At 44.4% G+C, this 21,181-nt stretch overlaps 1 protein-coding gene across 1 annotated transcript in view; it reads left to right on the top strand.

Moving 5' to 3' along the window:
• The window catches only part of FARSB (phenylalanyl-tRNA synthetase subunit beta), a 267,705-nt gene that overhangs the window by 78,491 nt on the left and 168,033 nt on the right, over window positions 1-21,181 (top strand). The window contains exons 8-10 of the mRNA XM_085634265.1: window positions 747-817; window positions 20,043-20,104; window positions 20,182-20,233. Of these exons, the coding sequence (XP_085490391.1) occupies window positions 747-817; window positions 20,043-20,104; window positions 20,182-20,233 (185 nt within the window). The remainder of the gene's footprint in view (window positions 1-746; window positions 818-20,042; window positions 20,105-20,181; window positions 20,234-21,181) is intronic.

Below are 21,181 nucleotides of genomic sequence, written 5' to 3'. Positions count from 1 at the left end.
TAGCACTAATTGTGCCACTCACACAAGTAGCCTTTCAAACCTGTCTCAGGCCTGCCATTACAGGGCCTGTGTGTGTATTTTACTGTCACTTCAACTTGCCAAGCCTTAAACTCACCTTTTATTACATATAAGTCACCCCTTAAGTAGGACCTAGGTAGCCCATAGGGCAGGGTTCTTTGTAAGTAAAGGGTTGGACATGTACTGTTACGTTTGCATGTCCTGGTTGTGACAAAGACCCCAATTTGTTTTTCATTACTATGAGGTCGTCTACTCTCTTAGGTTAACATTGAGAATTCCTTAATACACTTTTAAGCTGCAATTCCTCATTAGAAAGGAGCCGCTGAATCATGTTTTATATCTTTGAAACAGTACTGATAAATCCTCTTTACTGGTGAAGTTAGATTTAACATTACTATTTTAGAAATGGCACTTTTACAAAGTGTGAAGTAATGGAGCCTCTGTAAGGTCACCAAACCAGCTGCAGTGCCAAATGTATGCAAGAATCACCAAAGTCCAAACATTTTAACCAGTTTAACTCACTTTAATCCTAATTTTTGTCAACATATTTTTAATCTCTTCATTTTTTTTATTTTATAATTTGTCTTCAAAATGTGTCCTTTCAGGCTTTACACAGTAGCACAAGTGAGTTCATGCGACCGATGCTTTTAAAAAAACATACCAAATGCATTTTCGGAGAATTCCCATAACTATTGTTATTAATAATAAAGTTATTTTTATACATCTAGGGGACCACACTAAAATCAGTGTAAATACAAGAAATGTGTTCATCGAATGCACAGCCACAGATCTTACAAAGGTAAGAATTTAAAGGTTACAAGATTTCTTTTTGACTGCAGTCAAATTGAATATTGCAGAAGTGTGTAATGTTTTGTTCCTTTCAGTTGCGCAGAGTAATGACAAAGTTTTTTGAATTCCCAGTTTAAAGTTGTTACTGTCTGTTTTTCTAAAGAGCAGACTCTTCAAAAACTGACCTTCTGAGATGTATGTTCTGTGGCATACGTTTCTTCATATCAAAAGAAGACTACTGCAAGACTTTTTAATATTTTAATTTTACTGTATCTAATTTACTGTTTGAAGTGACACTGTAAGGGTCCTAACTAGGGCTTAGCTATCATTGGTGACGAAAGTGTAATGGCACCAGGGCTCATCAAAGACCCATCAGCGTAAGATGCCCACTGCACCCGTGTTATGAATTTTACTACCCTGTTAGGGCCAGCTGGTCTTTTTGTTTCTTTCTTTAAGACACTTGGGCCCCTTATTGCATGGATTCTTGTTTAAACAGGACTGTGCCTTGGGATAACAGGATATCAGAATGTAGGAAATGAGTCTCTACTACATCACTACATGCGGGCCCAAATCCGACTAGCTCACAGTGCCTCACATGAACCCCTAACGTTCCCAGAGTAATGGGTAATTTGGCAACTTAGAACATGACCCTCTAGTCCCCAAGGAAACCTTGAAAACTGATCATCGCCTTTCATTTCTCACTCATGCATGTACATGATAAACAAAAGATTACAATTTTTATTGAAACTATCGTAGTCTATTATGAAGCAGCTGTGCTGCAATTAGAAAATATATGCAACTAAGCAGAGTAATCAACATTACTAGCAAACTGTATACAATGAACAACAGCCCTATCATGGCAAATTATATATCTGTCCAAGTCTACCCTCACTATGCAAGCACAGGGATATATAAGTGATCTCTGTGATTAGCACTGTGCCCCATACCTGGCATTTGTAGTTAGGTGGTCCGCATCATAAGTGTAAACTCAGTTTACACAAAGCTGGTGTGCCCGTTCCAAAACCTGTTCCCTCTGTTGGAATTCTCCTCTCTGCTTTCCAAGGGGGCAAGTCACGGTTCATATGATAAGAACTACTGTGTTGGAAAGCAGCAGCTGTGCTAACATGTTCTGTCTAAAACGTTGGGAGATGTTGCTGTCCGGGCACAAAAAAACAGTACATCACATACGAGTTTGCACGAAATGTTCAGACTGAATCGAGAGAAAAACTGAATAACAAATAAGTGTAGGGTATTTCTAAAATAATATCATGGCACAAAAACAAATGTATTATGTGTGGCTGTGCAAAGCTAAAGCAGCCTAAAAGGTGTAATACACCCTACTAAGGGAGAACCAAAGTGGGTCCAAAAGGGAATTTACTACCCTCTCCTCAGTTGGGAAAATAACTTCGCGACGAACAAAATAATAAAAAACACAAGCTAAGCAAATTCAATGCCATATATTGCTAATAAAGCATATTATCAAAAATGATAATCATCATAAAAAATGCAATATGACAATTTAGAAAACGCAGCTTAATTAAGGTGAGCCGGAGGCACCCAAGATTTCTTCCGTAAGATCAATGGTTAGTGAATCCAGAACGAAGCCCATCTCCGCAGATGATGAGTCTGCAATTACCCCGTTTAAAAGCTCCAAATAACAGACATGATCCTCGTTATCAGATGATGCTGAGGACGTAGCATGCTGTCCTGCAGCCGTGTTATTCGAGCCAGAGTTTGGTAATTCTGGTTCTGAAGCACCCATCTTCCCTAGAAGGAGTGACTCATACCATGCATCTTGAAGCACCGCAAGTTCATGGGCCAACTCTGAAAATGAGTTGTTTTATGACTCCTCAACAGGTTCATGCCCACGGGAACTGGCATTTGCAAATCTAAGCAGACATCCAGTGCCCATTCGAAGGGGCACCACAGGCAACAAAACACGGGTTGTATGCAGGTAACCCATTCAGGTGGTAATGACAATGACCAGTCGGTGATCAGACCCTGAAGCAAGGGAATTCCAAAGAATCGTAACATGCGGTCACTGCACAACTGGACCAGTGGTAGTTCCATTACCAATGGGCTTTGAAATGGAACATGCATTGCGGAGAAGCGAAAATAGAACTAAAATGCCGCAAATGAGGAATAATGCCAAAGGTATGCCCCCGAACACACTGGAAAACAATGAATGAATAAAGGCCGATATTACTCCAAATTTTTTCTGGAAGAAATTGACTTAGCCAGTTCTAATAACTTTTAAAAAGTGTCCTATACCGGCGGTGTTGGATGCATTAAAAATTAGGTTTACTAGCTCGCCGAAATGTATTGGCAGATTGGGGTTTCACAAGGACTGTATTTCACTGAACATCCTTGCAACCCTCAATTTGAAGGTTTCTTGAGCAGATGTTAATGCTACATCTTTTTGAAACAGTAGGGCTTTGAGTCTGCTTAGCTTGTCAAAATCTGCCTTCGAAGTTCAATTGAAGGCCACAACGCACTATCAAAACCTGTATGCGTCGGCGGAAACAGTACTTTATTGTAGCAACTCACCGTCTGGGAGACCGATAAAATATATGGGATCCCGGCCTTCATTCCGCAACAATCCTGGTCGCTTAACATTAAATAGCTTCCATTTGAAAGAACAGTAATGAGGAGGAGAATGAAAAATGTCCTAGCAAAAATAAAGGAAAGTTTAAATTCTATTAAGGACACGGAGGCGAGGATTAGGCCCATCTTTCTCCATTTATTTGCATCCAGCAGCCATTAAAAGCTAACAATAGTAGATAAAAAACGACATATCCCATAATGCTTCGGGAGATGGAACATAGTCCAACAGCCAATCAGATCCAGTCCGTCTCCATGACTTTCCCTGAGGACTCTCTATCCTCCTCTTTCTTTGTGTGAACACAGCCAGAAGTTGCCAGTCTTAATCCTTTTTGCCTGATTCCGTCCCTGAGAAGAAACCGACAAATCCATACCTAAAGAGAATATCCAACAGGGTGTTGAAAATGGATCACACAGACATAAATTCACTCTAAGCGAAAACAAAATTCATCTGTACACTGCAGGAAGAAAAAACAGATTACTTACAGTCTCAACGAAGACCGTTCTGGGAGGGTAGTTCCCAACTAGGGTGGGCTAATCCTCGCCTCAGAGTCCTTAATAGAATTGAATCTTTCCTTTACATTAGATAGGAAATTTTTAATTCTATGTCAGGACCCAAGGCGAGGATTAGGCAAGTTTAAAGCTTATCCACCACTAGCGAAGCCAGATTTCTGACCGGTTTGAAGTAAAACAGTTTAAAAGTAGAGTCTGATGACCAATCCTCTGCGTTCAGAATGAAGGAGCCCCAAATTTGGAAATATCTACTCCCTCCTCCTACATTGTTCTCTTAGAAATGTGAAAGGTCACCCCTTCAGGGGTAAATACTCTACCTGTCAGATCCAGAGCCCAGACCTCCAACACTCTACAGCAGGAAATCAAACAAAATAAAGTAGCTAACTTGGCCAACAGCTGCTTCCTAGAGAGGTACTTGTTAGCGGGCCAAGACTTGAACAAGCGTCGAACCATGTTCACATCCCAAAACTCGGAGTATCGAGGTTCCGGGGTAGAAGAGAGTCTAATACTCCTGAGAAGTTTGCACACTAAGGGATGCTCTCCCACCGGGTGTCCCTCCACCGGTATATGTCCTGCCGAGATAGCTGAACGAAATGTATTGATTGTTAGGTAAACAAGGCCTTCCGACAGCAAGGACGCCAAAAAATTCAAGATGGGAAAAACTCCCGCCCCCATGGGATCCATCTGTCGTTGATGGCCCCAACTCCCACATCTTGTCCAGGCTGACGAATATCTCTTGTTGGTACTCTCCACCCAAGCCTCTGTAAGTAGTGCGGCAGCTTTTGCTGCCTGTAACCCGCCATGCTATGATTCGGAGGGGGTTTGTTGGCAGAATATGATGGGGATTCCCTTGGGGATCCTGAAGGAGACCCCGAAACAGGGGTAGAGGGATTGGAAAGTCCCAATAAAGTTCCATCAGAACTAGAAACCAGACTTGCGAACTCCAAATTGGGGTAATCACCATCAGTTCCTCCTCCTAGCGCCGCAGTTGGGTCGATACCTCATGATCATCACGAGTGAAGGAAATGCATATCCAGTTTCCGTGTTCCAGTCTTGAAGGAAGGCGTCCACTGCTGATGCCCCGGGATCCAGACGCCAGCTGCAATACCTGTCCAATGGATTGTCCAGGCGGGAGGCAAAAAGGTCGATTTGACAAGGGACCCCAGCAGTTCTGAAGACTTGGAAACACTCCAGGATGAAGGTTCCAAAGACTCGAGTCTGACCAGTGATGGGAATGCCAATCTGCCACCTGATTGGACGATCCCTGCAGGTGCTCCGCTGACTAGGCAATCTGGTTGGTCAAGCAGTAATCCCAAAGATCCTGAACAAGATTTGACCAGTTTTGAGATCTTGTTCTCCGAGATGATTGACGTAGTGGACCGCCGCCACGTTGTCCATCTTGAGGAGAACACAACATTGAGCTCTGTTCTTGGTCCAGCACTTCACTGCCAACGACCCGAGGAGGAGGACCACATTCCTCTTGTGGAGAATTCCCCACAGCGAGCTCCCCAACCCCAGCCGCTGGCATCTGACTCGATCACGATATCGGGCTGGGAGCCAAATATCGCGTGCCCATTCCAGGCCTCCATATGCGTGATCCACCACTGAATCTCTGTTCTTGCTTTCTCCAAGAGGGGAACAAACTGTGAGTAAATGAGGCTCTTGCGAAGAAGAGAGATTTTGAGACGTTGCGGGGCCCGATAATGTAGGGAACCTGGAAAAATATCCTGGATCGATGAAAATAGAAGCCCTACGATCCTGGCCAGATGGTGTAGGGATATGGTGGGTTTAGAGAGAGTACGTCTGAGCTTGTGCTTGATCTTGGATAGCTTCCATGAAGGAAGGCTCAGCGTGGCTCTGACCAAATCCACCACAAAGCCCAGGAATTTAATTTGCTGAGATGGAGATAGAATTGTCTTCGTTCCGTTGATCACAAACCCGAGCGATTCTAGAAAAGTAACTGTCAGTTGCAGTTGAGAAGACTGGCGATGAGGGCACGGATTCATAATCAAGATGTCATCCATACCCCCCGGGAGCGTAGATGCTCTACCACTGGTTTCATCACCTTGGTAATGGACCAAGGAGCGGAGGAGAGACCGAAAGGGAGGGATGGGAATTCAAAGACCTGCGACCTCCACAGGAATTGAAGAAAACGTCTATGTGGAGGAAAGATGGGGATCGTGAGGTATGCGTCGCAAAGGTCTAGCTGAACCATCCAGTCTTGGATCTGCAGAAGGTTCCTGAGGAGATGAACTCCCTCCATTTTGAAGTGGCGGTACACCACCCATTTGTTGAATTCGCCAAAATTTATTTATGACAGGACACTGCCCCCATCCCTTTTATCCACTAGAAACAGGTTGCTGAGAAAACCCCAGGGATGAAGGGTGGAATGCCGGATAGCTCCCTTTTTTTAAAACGCTGGATATCTCCTCGTCCACCAGACGCATTTGATCCCTGGGAAAATGGAGGGGTTTGGGGCGGGATGGTTGGAAAGGAGAGCTGTAGAATTCTATCAGAAGCCCCCTGATGGTCTGCAGAACCCATTGATCTGACATAAAGGATTCCCATGCCTGCAAGAACAGGGCCAATCGGCCCTCCTCCGACACTCATTCCTGGTATTTTACACTCGCCATGTTGGGAGTTAAAGGAGCCGTTGCCTCGTCCTCTGCCACCCCTCTGGCGGGGGTACGCTCTAGTTGGGTAGAAGTTCTCAGATTTGGCTGGGTCTTGCCACTGTCCTCTGCGGGATTTAACGCCCTTGTAGGAGGCTTGGTAGGCGCGACCGGTCGAGCGCCCTCTGCCACGACTCTCTCTGGCAAAAGCATGAGGGTAAAAATGTCCTTAATCGAAGACCGGGCTTTATCTAATGAACTGAAAGTGTTCACGATTTTTCCCAATTCTTTGACGACTGGGTCCGCAAAGAGATTACCCTCCACCGTGAGGCCTGCTTCAGAGGTGGAAAGTTCCCCCAATTTCGGTTCGCGTTTCCTAGAAAAATGATCACCCTCTGCGCCGAGTTTGACAAAACATCTGGGGAAATCAAGGCCCCCAACGCTTTCACGTCCTCAGCTATGTCAAGGATTTTTTAAAGTGGGCCCGTTGGGTCCAAAAGTTTATCCTGGCACGATCGCCAGGAGCGATCAATGCCTTTGTTCGGATCCTTCACGAATTTAGCGAAAAACGTAGCCATCTTCGCATCTACCTCTGGTGTAAGCGCCACCTTCCCCTCTAGGGCTGGTCTGGGGCATTCAGCCTTCAGACAGTTTCTAACCTCTGTATCTTGGGGTTTACACAGCCAGGCCGCAATGTAGGACGCCACCTCAGGGACCGGGGTCCATTCAGCTGATCTAGGGTGTAAGAGGTCATCTGGGTTCAACATGTCCGAGGTCTGCTCTGATGCCGGAGGCGCCAATGCAGACTTGGGACCAGTCAGTCTCCAGGGCCTGCTTGGCTCTCCATCGCCATCTGATGTCTGGGTGAAATCTACTACTTTGGGGGCATCTTCAGGGGAATCCGGAGAGCCAGAGGGGCCCGGTAGGGCAGGCATCGCCTGGGGCTCCATGAAGGCCTTCTTTAGGTGCGCGAAAGCTTGCAAATCCACCCTGGACTGGGACTTGTGCTTGTGCTCGAGTTCCAAGGAGGTTGTGGTGTGCTGCCCTGTAGGTAAGTGGGCCAGAGGCCTTGATGGATCTTCCCTGTGCCCGAGGGGTTTCAGGCACTGGGACTGCAGTTGTTCGAGTTTCCTCTCCAGAGGCGCAACCACATGTGAAACTGATTTAAAAATGGAAGCATCCATTACTTGGCAAAAATTATCATCCATAAGCTGGTGAGTAACCTCTTCCTCCTCGTAATAATCTTCATACTCCTCCATATTGGATTCGGATTGATTGCCTGAGTAAGACATAGGGGTTGAAAAAACAGGGAATCCCTGTGTATAAATCTTTAGTGCCACAGAGGGTTAACAATAAAGGGTAGTGACGATACTTGAGCTCTGGGACCACTTCTCCCCTTTACAGTAATAGGTGTTATCAATTTAGGCCTGGGCCGGTCCCTCCGTTCTAATAAACACGTGTCCTACCCATTGAAGCGGGTGTCTTGTTCCAGGCAGGGGCTCTGCTGTGACGGGAAACTCCTGTTAAGAGCAAAGAGGGCAATTAAGCCTAGTTAGCTTCCCTCGCTAATTACTGCTGCCGACAGTGCATCTCCAAGCCTTTCTGATCTGAGCGATGATGATGCGGCCGCGTGGGGGAGTCCAAACGTGCAGTGTGCATCGGAAACAATAGATTGCGGCACCCCTGGTGGTTGGAAGACCACGCCGCGTCGCAGAGTTTCAAAGACAAGCGGCCGCGAAGGAACAAAGAACGTGGCCGCGCAGCTACATAAAAATTCATCAGAAAGCAAACGTGGCAACGCGGTCATAGCGCAGTTAAAACCGTTCCAATAACAAGCCAATGCGTATTTTTTTAGACAAATAGTGACACAATATAGGAGTAACAGGAAGGCACTTATCTTGTTGCTGCTGGAACGGTGAAGAAAGAGGAGAACAGAGAGTCACCAGGGGAAGTCATTGAGGCGGACTGGATCTGATTGGCTGTTGCAACATGTTCCATCTGCCAAAGCATCATGAGAGATGTAGATTGTTCTACTATTGTTTGCTTGTAATGGCTGCTGAATGCAAATAAATAGAGAAAGATGTGCCTAATGCTCGCCTCCGGTCTGGACATAAAATTGAAGGGGCTGGGGTATCTTTGAATTATTTTTGTCATAACCATGGATTACCCGCTAATGCATTGTGAATCACAGATATAGCTGTGCTCGGGACTGGAGTGAAATCTCGCTCCCTCATTCGTAACACAGGGATGTGTGCCATGTCGACTCTGTTTTGTTCTATACCCAGACACTCAGCCTGCAAGGGCAGTGTGTTTGTGTCAGGGTACAGGGCCTCTAAGGTTGGCACAATAAGTGATGCAGCCCTTAGGGGCCTTCACAAGGCCCTGGGTACCTAGTGTACCATTTACCAGGGGCTGACATGTGGCCAGGTTTGCCAATTTGGGTTTGGGTTTCAGCACAATTTTTAGGGAAGGAACATAGGCCCTGGGCACCTGATTGGCAGGAGCCCATTGCACACTCAGTCAAAGTACATTCAGCAATTCAGTAAAAAGTGGGGGCATACCATGCAAGCAAGATGGCACTTTCTCACAGACAGCTACGCTGTCTGGTAGGCTGCGACCTAGTAAAATGGGTTAAGTGAAGATTAGTTTCCACTTTGGAAACTGTCCATTGAAAAGGACATTTGACAAGACTCTTCAAGATCCTTCAAATGCTGCAAATGTTAATTTTTAAGCCAATTATGCCACCGCCCTTGTGCTTCCACCCAGATCAATTACTTAAATGTCAAGAAAAACTTAATGGTAAGGATCTAGGCAACACCCATAAAGAAGAGGCATAGTTTCTTATGGCAGATTACTTAACTTCAATTAAATCTGCTTCCATTCAACATCCTATTGTCCCTTTGCCCGTGTGCTTTTTAATTGAAATAGAAAGTGTCAGTAGAATTATTTCTTCTTTAGTTTACAATAGATTGCTGCTGTAGAGCAAGAGTAGGGTGCATTCCGCAGTTTTACAACCAAACAAAAATATATTTTTGGATTGCAAAAATACAATCTATATATATTTCTTTACTAATGATTGAAGCCCTTTTTGCTAAGCTTCTCTAGGGTCAGTCCTAGAATACCCACTCCCATTTCATGGATGAATAATTCTGAGTTGCAGTGTATGTTTATTCCTTGCTCTCAAACCAAAGCCTAGACCTTTGGCCTAGTTTAATTTAAAACTTAAGAACTGTTATGGGCACATGAACTGACATTTGAAAGATGCACATTCATAAGGCACATCATTGTAAGTGCAAATTATTAGTAAATCGTTAATACTCATAAAATAGTGTCTTAAATTGCATTTTCAGTAATGCCCTCCAGATCCGCCCACGTCTGGATAGAATGGCTGCCTCTCCTAGGGAGCTCTGAGAAAGAACCCAAACCTCTCTGAACAAACCCTGGTGGCTACTTTTGTTCAACTTGCATCTTCTCTCGTCTGATCCTGGCTGACTGAATTTATAATGCTTAATACCAGCCTTTGCAAACAGAACAAAACACAATTGAGTAGAAGTCTAGATACATTCCTGAGGTGAGTCTCTCTGGGTAGAGTAACTGACCAGTTAGTAGGTATCGAAGGCAGTTTGCTTTGCAAAAGCTTCAGGTCATATGGAGCTAACCTTCACTTCAGTCTCTGGATACCTACCATAGTTAATTCCAAGTTTCCGTCGCTTGAGTGAACTTAGGTGTGCTGGTCTTGATCACCAACACCACAAGAAGAATCTAAGTTATGTCCAGGGGCCACCAGCCTCTGCTATGAATTATTATTATTATTGATTCTCAATCCCTCTCTAAACCTGATTTGGAATTCTTCCCTGAAATCAGGCACCTACCCTTCCATCTGGAAAATGGCACTGGTTCAGCCAGTCCTCAAGAAAGAGGATGCAGACCCGGCAGAACTGAAGAACTTCAGGCCAATCTCCCTCCTGCCAGCACCGGCCAAGATTCTTGAGAAGGAAGGAAGTGCAGAAACAACTATCAGAGTTCCTGGAGTCTCACAAACTGCTCCATGACTCCCAGTCTGGCTTCAGGTCAGGATACAGCACAGAGACAGCTCTGCTTGAAGTAGCGGAAATGATACGGGACACCCTGGACAAGGGTAGCTGCGCAATCCTAGTGCTGCTGGACTTGTCCACAGCGTTTGATACGGTATCACATCAGATCCTTCTAGAGAGGCTCATGCAGTTGGGAGTGATGGGGACCACCTTAGCCTGGTTCCGCCTCTTTCTTGAAGGCCGTTCACAGAAAATTCTCCTTCGCCCCCATGTCACCTCCCCCTGCCCTCTTGTGTGCAGAGTTCCTCAGGGCTCGGCCCTGAGTCCGCTATTTTTAATATTTACTTCACTCCCCTTGCCCCACTAGTCAAGCAATACGGTGTAAGTGTTGTCTCGTATGTTGATGACAGTCAGCTTGTGTTCTCTTTCAGGTATCACTCTGAGACAGCATTTACCAACTTCAAACAGTCTTTGACTGACATCTCATCCTGGATGTCTGACAACTGTTTGAGGCTGAACACTGAAAAAACTGAGGTTCTGTTTTTTAATCAGCCGTCCCCTCCTCATCAGATCTCTGGTGGCCATCAGAACTCAATCCACCTCATATTCCAGTCTCTTCTGCTAGGGATCTGGGGTTCATATTTGACTCCACCTTCTCATGCAAGGCCCAGATATGTCAAGTTTCCTCGTCTTGTTTCTGGAAACTGAAGTCCCTGCAGAGATTCCTTCATTTCCTACCAATGGACTGTAGGAAAACTGTGGTCCATGCACTAATCACGTCTCCGCTGGATTATGCAAACAACCTGTACTTGGGTCTCCCAGCCTACCTGATCAGAAAACTACAAATTATTCAGAATGCGGCAGCCAGGCTCATCAGAAATGTGCCCCTCCGCCACCACATTTCCCCCCATTTGCGTAGCCTGCGTTGGCTGCCTGTAAAAAGGAGGATAGAGTTTAAGGCACTGACTCGCGCCTTTAGAGCAGCAAGAGACACTGGCCCTTAATACTTGAAGAAGAGACTCCGAAAATACCACCAGACTAGGGCCTTGACGTCAAATCACCGGGAACTCCTAGTCATTCCCCGCTTTGCAAAAGCTAGGCTTGGCGGCTGTTCGTTCCCCTTTCGAATCGCTTCTCTCTGGAACTCCATGCCTGAGCACATTCAGAAAGCTAAGTCAGAAACCGTGTTTAGGAAGACTCTGAAGACCTGGCTTTTTGGCCTTCCTTAGCACTATGTTACTAGCCCTCACCTCTCTGCATCCACTGCTAGCGCCAGGACACCTCCGTCGGAGGTAGCCGTGCGCTCTATAAGCGACAATAATAATAATAATTATTATTATTACTCAGTGATTGGGATAATGCAGACTACTAATTTGGAGGATTAGTAGTCCTCCTCCTCCACCTCCTTCCCTCCTCCTCTTCTCCCTTTCCTCTTCCATCTCCCTATGTTTACCTCTTCCTCTTCCCTCTCCTCCCCCTCACTTTCCCCCTCCATCCTCAACCCATACATGCAATGAAAGGGAGCTACTTTCCAGTGACTACTAAGGTTCGAACTTCAACTAATTACACTGAATAATTAGAATCACAATTAGTAGAAAGCACTTTGTTAGAATTGGACATGGGTACGAACAAAGGATAGTGATTACAAAGTAATTAAAAGAAAGAGTAGAAGAGCTATAGGACAAAAAGTAATAGAGGTAGTGTTTAGGAATATATATACACACACACTCCTCTCTCGCTCCATCCACATGTTGGGAGCCAGGAGTACATGTTTTGATTGGGCAGACGACGTGTGCTTCCCCCAAAAAGTGCTTGCCCACTACACAGCTGTGACCATTTTGTTTATTTATCCAGCTACCTTAGCTTGACTTGAGGGACACACGCATGACATTGTAATGCTATTAAAGTGTCTTAGATAACTAGATAGTAAGTTGTTTTTCTGTGACAGCAGCACCGCTGGGTGGAGGGCAGTTCTTATCCTACGTGGATTTTTAAGTCTGGCTTGACAGTTTGCCTCTTGGCCTTTTACCCTACTCCCATATTATTCTACAGCTCTTTGCTTCCACACAAGCAGTGCTTTAAATGGGCCGGTACTCACCGGTACTGAGTACCGGCACTTTTTATTTTTACCGATCAGAGTACCGGCACTTCTTCACTGCTAAGGAGAGTACCGGTACTCATTGGAGGTAAATTAATTGGTTTTAGTGCTGCGAAGCTCAAGGCAGTCAGAGGGGAGCAGATCTGTACGGCCCTCTGACAGCCAAAGCGCCTCTCCAGCTCGTAGGTGAGTAACTGCTGAACCATTCAGCAGCGACTCGTGCTTTATGCAAAGGATGTCCCTGTTTTGGAATTTTCACGCCCTGCTGTGTTTGATAGAGAAGGGCCCATTAAGGCCCTTCTCTGTCAATCACATTCACACTGTGCTTGCTGTGCCGTAACGATCCCAAGTGTAGAGAGGAGTGTGTGCGTGCTTGTGCACCAGAGGCGCAACTAGAGCCACATTTCTGGGGGGTAATTCTTCCACCAATAGGCCGAGTGGAGCTGCAGGGGCTCTTAAAAGGGGTGAAAAAACAACCAAGCCTCATGAACATGCAAATGGTCTTTTAAAGACCTGTGAAGTACTCGGGTGCGGCTCTGTGTGTGGCAGGGAAGGTGTCTTGGCCCGGGCTGACACACACGATGGAGGGGTGGGGGTGGGGGAGGGTCGGGAGGGGGATTGAAGCCCTTTGATCCCAATGGGCGTTGCGCACCTGGTGTGCGCGCCTGCTTCCCTGTATGTTTCAGTGTGAGAGAAAAAGCGAGCTGAATAGTGCTGTTGATGGCTTGAATGTATTGATTTAAAAGCTCCTTCTATTATGATTTAGGGCCTGCTCCCAGCAGGTATTCACACCACTCTTGATTATCATATGCAGCTGTTAATCTGCATTTATGGGAAGTTTGAAGCTACTATCAAAGGAAATGCACGGGCAAAATGAATACTCTATAGAAATGTCCTAGAATCATCGTGTCTCGCGCCGCCCACTAGCCACGCCCCTAGCTCAATTTAATGAGTACCTACACTTATTTTTTCCCATTTAAAGCACTGCACACAAGTGCATATTCATTCCCATGCTATTTACTTGTAATGCTTGACAATGCCATACAACATTCATTTAAAGCCAATTCTGTAGGCATTGGCAGTGTTTGTTCATGATATGACCATGCACTTTGTTACCTAGGGCATCCGAGTTCTAGCTGTTCCCTCAACCTAAATGACCCCAAAAGTCAAATGTGACATAGTTGATATATCTGCAAACTTGCTACATAAATAACCATCTCTGAAACTGTGTTTATGTGGATTTTCTTATTTTTTTTGTTACAGTTGGAATGTATTGTTGACCAACTGTTCTTCGCTAAATCTTTATTGTGCACAGATTTGTTATGTGATTACTGTGATTGTGAATGAAATCTACAGTGGATATAATTAATTGTATTGGATCTGTATTTTCTTTAAAACGAATAAACCAATCTATCCACCACGATTGTCCTTCATTGACTTTACACGTGGAGGTGGGACCCTGCTACTTTGTCTAATTCCATTTCTTTTATGCTTCATGATTTACCTTCGTACCTTAAACTGAATTTCGGGCTGTCGGAATTGATCAGGAAATAGGTTGATTGTGTACTGTATTGAAGTTTTGCCATTTCGTCACAAGATGGCGCAATTCACCTTTTGTTAAAGGTTAGGCTCTAGCTCCTACTGTCGTCATAAAAACATGCCTTCTTCTTTAGCCAGTGGGACAAATGTACAGTCATGATTGTCTTTTAGCAAATACGTTTTGATATTACATGTTTAAAAGGCGTCAGTTTATTCCGATCAGTAAGAGAGAAAGGGCTTGAGGCCTGATTTAGAGTTCGGCAGATGGGGTACTCTGTCACAAACATGACGGTTACATTATATTTTGGGCTCCTGGTTTTATAGTATTTTTTTTTTTTTACACTTCCGTCGGTATCCTTATTTAATCTTTGGCCGTCCTATTGGTAATTATTTTCTGTTTTGAGAATAAATTAATGTGTAGACTGGTATAGGTCCACGAGTTATGTAACTGATAAACCTGCACTTATACTTTGATGCATGCCACGTTTTGGCAGATGAAGCAGCCAAATATAACAAAATGCTACACCCACGGGTAAATATTTGCTTAATATACAAATGTTTGTCAACATATGCCTGTATTTAAAGAAATCTCATCCTGTTTAACTGCTCATGATAACTGCTCATCTTTTGGCCTGGAATTCATGAAGGACAGCTTCCAGAGTCTCATGGAGCACAAGTTTTTGTTTTTATCCACTTTAAAAAAAATGAATACTTTCAGGAAACGCATTGTTTGTTTGTGAGTATTATCTGTAAAAATCAGTAAAAACAGAAGACTGGGAGCTTTAATTATGTTCTAGTGCAAACGGGATGTCAGTCACGTTTTTGAACGGGTTTTCCATTTGCCTGTCTAAATCAGACCCTTAGTTCTTATCCTTTTTATACATTTTCCGAAGTTCCACTTTATTGTTCTGACTAGTGTACTTTTTTTTGTTTATAATTTTCAGACCGTTTACGAGTCCTAGGGCTGCTCTTAATGCATTTGTCTGGTGCAGTAAACGCATGAGTTTAACTTAACACTGTGAAATCCCACCTTAAATATTTGCTTTGGAGCTAGAGGTGCGATTTCCAGAAGTATTGCCCTGGTTTAGGTTTCCACCAAACTACCAATATATCCTCATGAGTTTATTAGGTTTTTCCCAGAGGTTAAAACTGTTTTCCTTGCGAATTGGAACTGGATGCCTTAGATGGCGATCCATGTTTTAGGTCTCGCTGAATCAGCGCATGCGCTGCTCTGCTAGAAATTTAGCGAGTGGCTTTTGAAAGTGCCACCACAGGCTTTTGGTGGCCTAGCGCTTGCGTTCACGCGAGCAGCCGCCATGTGGGTTTCGGTCAAGGCTCATTAAGCCTTGCGTGCCTCTCTCCGCCTTGTTTTATTTACTTTTTGCGCGCGCACACACAACTCCCGGTCGGGGCCGAACTTCTTGCTCGCCATCACTTTTGCACGCACCATTTTCTTGTAATCAGCATGTTCGCACTTGTCTGTTTATGCAGTAGTGGCGTGTGAAGGCTCTCTTCACGCTCAGCTGCTCGAATGTTAACATGCCTGTAAATCTTGTTTATATATCTTTCGAAGAAGACTTTTGTTTCTTTAAATGTCATACCGTGGCGCACTCTTCTCTATCTCTTCGTTGACCCTCTGGAGCTCACGACAGTCTGTGGCCCAAATGTGATCCATTCGTCTCTGTAAACGTCCAGGAGACACCGCCGGAAAGGGCAGGACAGCAGGTCCTGATAAGGCGTCCTTAGAGGGCGCACCTCGCCCAGTGCAGGCTTCAAAGGCCCGGAGGCGCCGCGCGCCACACACTCCAGGTAGAAGACGGGCCTCTCATTACTGGACGCTGTTTACGCTTGTCAAATCGAGATCTCAGCAGAGAGTGCACAAGAGAGCTTGAGCGTGGGAGGACGGCAGAGGGGGAATTGTTAGAGACGGAAGCTGTCATTATGTGAAAGGGAAAACACACAAGATGATGGACGGAATGTTGCACAATGGCAAAACATTCACCCCCAGTCACAGATCTGGGTTTAATCCATCATTATTTTGCTCACCACTCCACCCCAGTTCAGACATGGCCATATGCAAATCAGTCTTGACCCAGTGCCTCATGGGAACAGTCCAGCCCGAACTGCCAAGCCATATCTTCCCCGGACCGGAATCAAGCATCCTAGGACTGGTTTCGGGGTTTCACCCCTCTTCAGCCAGGATAGCGTGACTCCAGTGGCGTAGTGAGCACGAGAAGGGAAAATAGTAATACATCCCAACCAGAAATTTAACTGGACAGGTGTCTAGTAGGTTGTTTGGGTGAGTATCAATAAATAATACAAAGCAGGATGTCGGAGGTTCGCAGCCTTACTCCAGGCTTGTCCTTGTGGGATACTCTTTACAGCCACCTTGAAACAGGAAGCTGCCATATCAGCATCCGTAATACCATCAAAACCTATTCAGGCTTGTGCTTCAATCAATCAGAATTTGTAGGGCACAGCTGCTTTACCCGTGAGGGTCTCGAGGCGCTGTCTGATAGTGCTGCCTGTTCTCCTATTGGTTGAACATGTAGATCTTGAGGTCCTTCTTGATTTGCTGGAGTGAGTATTAGGACGTTCCAGCTCTCTGTCGTTAGATGGGAGAAGGAGCAGCCTCCGCTGTACGTCTGGCTGATGTGATGGGGGGGCAGCTAGGGCCAGGGATCGAGATCAGAGTTTCCTGGTGGGCTTCTTGAGCCACAAACGTCCATGGTTGCGATCCCATCAGCTCAAACTCTGCAGCTGCTCACTATATCATATTTCTCTATACTCCAGTAACCCCCCATTCAGGAGAAAAAAAAGTGTATGGCCTCCAGAGACCAACTAATGGTAATATAACGCACAACCAAGGTTCCAAGCTGGTATGATAACTGGGCGTTTTGGTTGCTGTCAAGTGGAGCCTCTCGTTCGTTCAGTAGATGAAAAGCTTTGAGTAGAGGGCCATTGAAACTGTTGAGTGTCACCTTGTGCTTTACCAGGTGGACTCTGATGAAAATCACTGCACTCTGTTCACTTGCTTCTTGTATAAGTTTCAGGGTATGTATTCTGGTAAGGAATGGGAAATTGTCATCTTGGTGAAAGTAGTTTATTTTTTATTTTTGAAAGCGATCTAGTTAATAACTTTGTGGAACCTGACATAGAGTAGTTTTGGGGGATGGGTAACAGCTGCTGACAGTCATTTGTTTTAATCAGTCTTCCCAACTACCTACAGGTGGTGCCCACGAGCTCTAATTGTCAGAAGGGAAGTAATGACTCTACGCGAGGTAGCTGCATGTGCTTCCGATTTTAATTCCTGTTTTTTTTGTGTGCAGCACACTTGATTCAGATCTCTCTAAGCATTTTCGCTCACTTTTTTCACATCTTTTCTTGTAATTGCAACTAGTTTGGTTTCTCAAAGAATGTCACATCCGAAACCCTTGGAGTGCAAACACAGTGCGACCTACACAAGAACTATGTTTGGGATAATTTCTCATCTGATGTGCATGTGGTATGTTGGTATGGATCATGACATAAAGCACGGTGTCCTGCGGGCTCCAGTGCAACCCTAAGAGCTGGAGAAGAGAGAGGCGAAGCGTTCCTTGGCCCTACAGCAGCACTCCGAATACCTCATGTTCACACTCTTTTTCCAAGGTACACATTGACCCCTGAAGTTGTCACTTTCCAGTATGAGAGGAGTTGTCTTACCATCATTCAAGGCATAACATTTTTTAAAATGCCACCTCTCATCTTCCTGTTGTACAGAGCGGATTTAGGTAAGAGTAAGTGTTATTCCAAGGCACCCATCCAGATGCCGAATTGATCATCCAAGCGGATTCAAATTCAGGCATACATCTGGAGATGGTAATCTTTGGGTTGCTTCTCAATAGGTTTCAGACCACATCATACTCATTGTGCACCTTTTGTTCGGGGCCAAGTCAGCTCTTTGGATTCTGAGCAATTGTGCTGTGCACTCTTTAACCTCATCCAAATCTGAACATTTTTTACCTGATGGGACTAGCTTTCCCTAGAGGGTAGGATGATTTGCTAGCGTGAGACCAGAAACTGCGTCCAGATCTCTCGAATGAGAACCATGTGCACCGATACCATGCATGTTTGCAGGCGTCCTATGCAGAACAACCCATCTTTATTCAGATGTACACCCTCGCTATTCACTAGGTAATCTAGCTTTCAGTATAAAACTACTTCATATGAATTAATTCCCTTTGCGATCAGATCTGTTACTGGTCCTGTTACTGGTCTTTCCTCCCTTAATTGCCTCTACCCATCTTGTTACATATCTTACACACACATGACCTTTACAGCATCACAACTCTCCAGCCACGATGGCCCCTGTTGCAATTTTGATTGCTCACTAGTCTCATTCCAGTACACTGGAATACCGTACCCCTAGAGCTTTCGATTTACACATGCCTGTACGCCATCGAACAAGCTCTTAAATAACCTCTTCTCTTGGGGGGAGGCTTCCTCGAACACCATCCCTTTTCGTGATCCATTTATTTATGAACTAGCTTCACCCCTGTTCCTAAGCTCAGGATATTTCCTTCTACTCTCTCAATCCTGCTCGCGACTCCACCACTCCTCTCTCTGATTTCAGTGTGTATGCAATATTTTCATTGTAGTGTACGGTTGTGCAGCATAATGCACAGCAAATCTACTAGAACTCCTTTGTCAAGCAAATATATGCAAAATACAAATAAAGAATATTGTATGTTTATTGGAAAATATGGAACCTACTGGTAATTGGAGAAAAGCAGATTCTTTGCTATGTCTGAAGGTTATCTTCAAAAAATGTATGTATTATCTACACATATTCTTTTTTTAGTTTAAATCTTTAAATACAACTTCAGTGGGAAAAAGTATTCTCTATACCATTGAACTTTATTTTTTATTGCATGTAACAAATACTGCTTATATTAGATTAGGGTTTTATCGGAGGCATTTCGATTGCAAGCACATTTAACATCTACGATATCCTATTCACAATGTATTCATTAATTTAAAATGTGGCCCCACAAGTGCAGAAAAAGTAAATATTGTGGATTCAAGCGGGTGACCGCTATGTTGAGTTTCTGACTGGGGTGAATAGTGAAGACTGTGTTTCTTGTCAGAGGCTAGACATAGCTCCATTTCAAAATGAAGCGCCCAACAATAGAGAGTTATGGAGTGCAGGTGCCAGTTTTGGATTAAAGGCTAATAGTGCTAAGCTGGATATTTATTTTGTTGAGTAGGAATCAACATAAAATAGCGCATTCCTTAAATAAAACGACTTGCGTGACCAATTGTATTGTATTGAATATAGAGGTGGACGAGCTACTGAAAGCGCGAGCCATATGCCTCGCGCGGGTTCAGCTCGAGGCCCTCTTGGACCTTGAACCCAAAACGAGCCAAGCTTTCATGTGTCTTTTGTGTGAAACCCACGCTCTAACCTAATGTGGCAATAGTTAAAGAAAAAACATTAACCTGTAATGTAAAACGTTTTGTTTAAAACTGTCACTTTTAATAGAAGTTTTAATGTAGGTTGAAACATTTTTGCATGTTAAAGAAATACGCTTTTGAGAAGTTTGGAGTGTCTTTATCATATTTGGATATGGTGATTGTTGCACAGTTCGTGGCAAACATTTTTCAGCTCGACAATGGGCTCTTCAAGCCCATCCAGACCCTCGGCTCGGCTATGCCTATTATTTGGTTGGCTCGCCCATCGCTAATTTAATACTGCATTTCTTAAGGAAGCTATTGTTTACTGTAAATATATTTCTACCTTATCTGCGACTTATGTAACGTTTGCATCTTTTCTTATTTGTAAACTTTTTTTTCTTTCAGGCAAAAATCACCCTTGATATTCTTGTCACAATGTTTAGTGAATATTGTGAGAAGCCTTTCACGTGAGTGTAATTTAGCATGCACAATTAACATTTTAGGTACTACGTTTTTGTTTTTAACTCATCTTTTTTTCCCCTAGTGTTGAAGCAGTAGAAGTTATTTATCCAGATGGAAGAACGTATATTCTACCAGTAAGTGTTCTATTGAGGCTAAGAATATGACGTGTGTGTGTGTTGCTAATAACTTTGCCGTTGTTTGACAACTCTTCAAAAAACTTTACAAGGAAAAAGATTTACCCACCTCAGCTCCTTTCTGGAAAGTTTCAGGGTGATCTGTCAAGTGGGGGCTGAGAAAAAGGTGGACAGAATCGCATTTTCCTCAAGCAATTTACTTTAGGAACTTTAGAATCTACTGCAGCAAAAACGCATGATAAAATTACACCAAACATGATCAAGTTTGATATTTACCCAGAAATCATGCTTTTTGTGATTTGCTGTGAATTAGTTCAGTTGTTTTTGAGAAATTAAGTCCCAAAATTTATATCTATATCAGGCAGTGGTAGTAATGCGGAACCGGCAGATCAAAAGATATAGATGTGATTGGCAGCCTCACCTCACTAAAGATGTTTGGTAGCCATTTTAGGACTCGGGGACTCCGTCACTGTGCCCTAAAAAAGTAATACAAATCACATATAGGCGCAGGGTATGACCCCTATGCTTCATAGGGTATGGGGGAGTCCCCGCGAGTACCCACAAGTCCCCACTATGAACTAAAACAGAAACAAATTGGTGAACCTGCCCTTTTCAAATCCTCCCCCCTCTCTGGGTTGGCACGTTAATAAGAAGAGGAGGGGGGAATGAGACCAGAGTAATTTAATGACCCTAGGGACCCCATCCCACTGTGCCTCAGTAATGAAATATATTGTTTTTTGGGGGAGGGGTGTGCTGCCCCCCCTCCTCGAGCAATAGAACGCTCCCGGGGGCCCAACCCCCAGGGCTTGATGTGGGCCAGTGTCTTGGGGAACACATCTCTCAAAACATTGTTGCTTCCTGGGAGAGTACGGGTAGGGAACAGAAACCCAACTCCCTGCCCGTACTCTCCTGGGCAGGGAGTATAGTTTCCTCCTGCATGGCCAGAGA

Source organism: Triturus cristatus, chromosome 11 (genome assembly GCF_964204655.1).
Source record: "Triturus cristatus chromosome 11, aTriCri1.1, whole genome shotgun sequence".
NCBI lineage: Eukaryota > Metazoa > Chordata > Amphibia > Caudata > Salamandridae > Triturus > Triturus cristatus.
Note: the sequence above shows the minus strand (reverse complement) of the source record. Positions and strands in the feature narration are given on the sequence as shown.